The sequence below is a fragment of the Priapulus caudatus genome, unplaced genomic scaffold, assembly GCF_000485595.1.
Source record: "Priapulus caudatus unplaced genomic scaffold, Priapulus_caudatus-5.0.1 Scaffold1955, whole genome shotgun sequence".
NCBI classification, from domain to species: domain Eukaryota; kingdom Metazoa; phylum Priapulida; class Priapulimorpha; order Priapulimorphida; family Priapulidae; genus Priapulus; species Priapulus caudatus.
Genome location: NW_014579016.1, coordinates 17890 through 22049, shown reverse-complemented (window position 1 = coordinate 22049; position 4160 = coordinate 17890). Strand labels below are relative to the sequence as shown.

Here is a 4160-nt window from a genome sequence, read left to right as displayed (position 1 = left end):
AAATATAATTTATTTTTCGGGGGCTACTTTTCAAGCTCGCGTGGATGAAAATAGCTCTCTAAAATTTGGTTTGCATTGAACTCTATGCAAATTTCCGGGTGCTCTTTTTGGCATTTCCGGGGCTCTTTTTCGCATTTCGGGAGCTAAATCGCCCCGAGCCCCCGTGTATTTTTTTCACTGGCGCGTGCGCGTGCGTCTGTGTGTGTGCGCGCGTGTGTGCGCGCGTGCGTGTGTATGTGTCTGTGTTTGCATGTGTGTGCATTCCCTCATGCTCTAGCATCGGAAGAGGAGGGGGTAAGGGAGTTATAGGAAAGAGATGAGGTAAGGAGGGGTACAGAACCCAGCAGATCAGTAGCAGTGTGCGGCCTCTCACCCATTCTTATCCTCCCCCCCTGCTACTGCTACTGCTACTACAACAACTACTACTACTACAACTACTACTACTACTACTACTAAGTTACAGTTCCCTAACTTCACAACGTCAACTGTCACCCCGCCCCACCCCCCGCGCAATGTCACCCCGCCCCACCCCCCGCGAAATGTCACCGCACAGGACGTATTTGTAGGACGTACCCGGTGGCGGGGGCATCGGCGGCCGCATGCCAGGCGGCACCATAGGTGGCGGTCGCATCGCCGGCATGCCCGGCTGTCCAAGCATCGGTGGCGCGCTCTGGTGCAGGTTGAAGAAGTTGTTCTGTAGTTCGTCGGACGGCATCGGCAACGCTGGAACATCGGAACAACGCGTGTAAGAAACGCAGAAGGGGGAGCAAGAGGTTCTTTACCCTTCCGTACATCCTAGTCTTTCTTTCAACTCCCTCACCTCTTCTTCCCGCGTTGGAACATAAAGTTCGTTCCGGAGCACGGCCTCGCGGAATTACCGTATTTTTTCAGCCCTGTCCCAAGAAAATTTGGCAGACGTGCAACTGCATGAATCTTAAAAATAAGCACATAATTCTTTAATTTTGAACCTCAGACTGCGGACTCCCTCATTTTGAGGGTAGGGAGTCCGTTGGACTCCCGTGTTCAAAAGTTAATTTCTACCCCTGCTAACCGTAACTGTAACTGTAATTGTTACTCTAACTGTAACTGTAACGCTGTTGCTACCCCGAAAAATACTACTACTACTGCTGCTACTACTACTACTGCTGCTGCTACTGCTGCTACTACTACTACTGCTGCTGCTACTGCTACTACTACTGCTGCTGCTACGACTGCTACTGCTGCTGCTACTACTACTGCTACTGCTGCTGCTGAGTCGGTATCGCAGAATTTTCAGGGAATCACACGGAATCCTGCATATGTCAAATCAGGGAGTCCGACAGTAAATCGGGGAGTATTTGACTACGGACTCCCGTTAATTTTGCACCCTGGTTAGAGTAACAATTGCAGTTATAGTTCTATTATAGTTATAGTTTTGCTTGTGGAGGTCGGGCAGCATTATATCCGCCCTACGCCGCCGTATAGAAGGGGTCTAGAATATTCCCAGCCGCGAGAAAAGTTCCGGCGGCAATGCGGGCAAAACCGAACGCCGAGCCCATCGTGCTGCCACCTGGTGAGCTGACGCTTTTTTCGACGTTTTGCAGGTCTGCGTCCGCCGGGAACATGGTACCCGAACCTCCCGCGGCCACCAGGGGGCGTCGTGTCGATGGCTCCGGTGCCAGGCGGTTACGTCGTGCCGCAGCAGCAGCAGTTTGTGCCGATCCACTACCCGTCGCAGACCCGCAACGCATGGGCAGCGTAGAGAAGGGAGGCGCGTCGTCGTCGTAGCCGCGGGACGGTGGCGCCACCACGCATGGGCGGCGTGGAGAAGGGAGGCGCGTCGTCGTCGTAGCCGCGGGACGGTGGCGCCACCACGCACGGGCGGCGTGGAGAAGGGAGGCGCGTCGTCATCGTAGCCGCGGGACGGTGGCGCCACCACGCATGGGCGGCGTGGAGAAGGGAGGCGCGTATGAACCGTATATTACAGCTTGTATAAACCGTGTTATAAATGTAATTCTGTCACGTTATCAGCAGACCGCCCGCCGTGTTGCGAAAGGGAGTTTTGAGCGCGGTTGCATTCCTATCGGCTGGTAATGTGTGCATCATCGTCATGGATCAGTCTGCAGTGCGTGTTTCATCGTATCACTCACCCAAAAGCTCTGAAATTGGCTGCGACGCGTGTGTGGAGCAGAGTGTGCGAGCCGTGGCTGTCGGAATTGTAATAATGTGACGGATGTAAGAGTGTAACGTCATGAACGATCCTGCATCTCGATTGAGCGCGTTTGTCAGATCCACATCCAGATTCGTTTCGTAGACTCGTTTTGTATTTATTAGGCGGCTGATAGCATCCGTATTTTAGTTTTGACATGTTTATTTTAATGGAAGTCGTTTCGTTGTCGGCGGTGACGCGCGATTGGCTAGAATTCCGCGCGGCGTGGCGATCGACATCACAAGTGTATCGCGCATAAATGAAAACTGAATAAAATTGCAAAAGTGCACCATTAAATCCACTCGCGTGTCCGAGCATGTTTTCGCGTGAAATGTCCGAGGGGATCCGTTCGAGGGGAAAGTTAGCGAACGAGTGAAGTTTATCGGAAAGTGGGTGGGTGGGGTTACGATTGCCAAGTGAGATACGATTATAACGTGAACTAAGAAGGAATTATTATTGATACTCGAAACACGATTTTAACGTGAACTGAGAAGGAATTACGATTGCTAATCAAAACACGATGAAGACGTCTACTAAGGAATTGCAAATCGAGACAAGATTTTAACGTGAACTAAGAAGGAATTATGATTGATAATCGAAACGAGATTTAAACGAACTAGAAAGGAATTAACGATTCACAATCGAAACGGCATTTTAACGCAAACTAAAAAAGAATTATGATTGATACTCGAAACACTATTTTAACGCGAACTAATTTTGAATTATGTTTGCTTATGTTTATAAAAGAAGGAATTATGTTTGCAAATCAAAACGAGATTTAGACACTAACTAAGCGAGACAAAAGCCAGAAGACAGAAACGTAGAACGCAGTCGTACACAATGAAAATCGTACGTTTTTCATGTTCGCTCCACGACAGACGTTTGCATATAATATCAATCCGTTTAAAATAGAGGGAAAACTCCCGGAAATTCGACTGCCATCTCTCCATGCTACTCTTCTGCAAGTGGCTCCACGCTGCAGATAGAGACGCAAGCATGGTCAACAGCTCTGTACAATACAATAATCGACGCGTCCTACCCGCGCCATAAAACTCTCGCGCGCGTGCTCGCATCTTGTGAGACATCCGGCCGCGCTGCGTAAAATCCTCTCTCCTCCTCCCAATATATTAAATTCTCGAGCGCGTGGGCAAGTAACGCTCGCTCCGCCGCTGTCCCGCTCGCATGACCGTGCCACAATCACGCACGCACGCACGCACGCACGCACGCACGCACGCACGCACGCACGCACGCACGCAGATCTCTGCCTCACCGAACAGCAATCGCACACGCTACGTCGGCGCCACAATACAGGGACACATCTATATATATATACATACAGGGGGGACGCAGCCGCCGCCGCGCTACTGATATGGAGTAGTGTGCGTGAGTGTGAGCGACGACGCATGAGAGAGAGAGAAAGCACCGGTGCGACGCGTCCCCGCCATCGCACTTCTCTTCCATCGCGTGGTCGCCCGACTAGCCTCGCCCCCGCGCGCGCTCACAGGGGGCGCCGGCGGCGCACGACGCGTCGCCCAGCGCGGTCGCGCACTCGCCGTAATTAATAACAGCAGCCGTAATTAATAACAGCAGTCGTAATTAATAACAGCAGCCGTAATTAATAACAGCAGTCATAATTAATAACAGCAGTCATAATTAATAACAGCAGTCGTAATTAATAACAGCAGTCATAATTAATAACAGCAGTCTTAATTAATAACAGCAGTCATAATTAATAACAGCAGTCGTAATTAATAACAGCAGTCATAATTAATAACAGCAGTCGTAATTAATAACAGCTGTCATAATGATAATTAATAACAGCAGTCGTAATTAATAACAGCAGTCATAATGATAATTAATAACAGCAGTCATAATTAATAACAGCAGTCATAATTAATAACAGCAGTCATAATGATAATTAATAACAGCAGTCATAATTAATAACAGCAGTCATAATGATAATTAATAACAG

General features: G+C 49.4%; 1 protein-coding gene across 1 annotated transcript in view; it reads right to left on the bottom strand.

The window, feature by feature from the left end:
* Nucleotides 1-3139: 3139 nt before the first annotated feature.
* The window catches only part of LOC106817965 (MOB kinase activator-like 1), a 7457-nt gene continuing 6436 nt past the window's right edge, over nt 3140-4160 (bottom strand). Inside the window, exon 6 of the mRNA XM_014822670.1 lies at nt 3140-3164. Within this exon, the coding sequence (XP_014678156.1) occupies nt 3140-3164 (25 nt within the window). The remainder of the gene's footprint in view (nt 3165-4160) is intronic.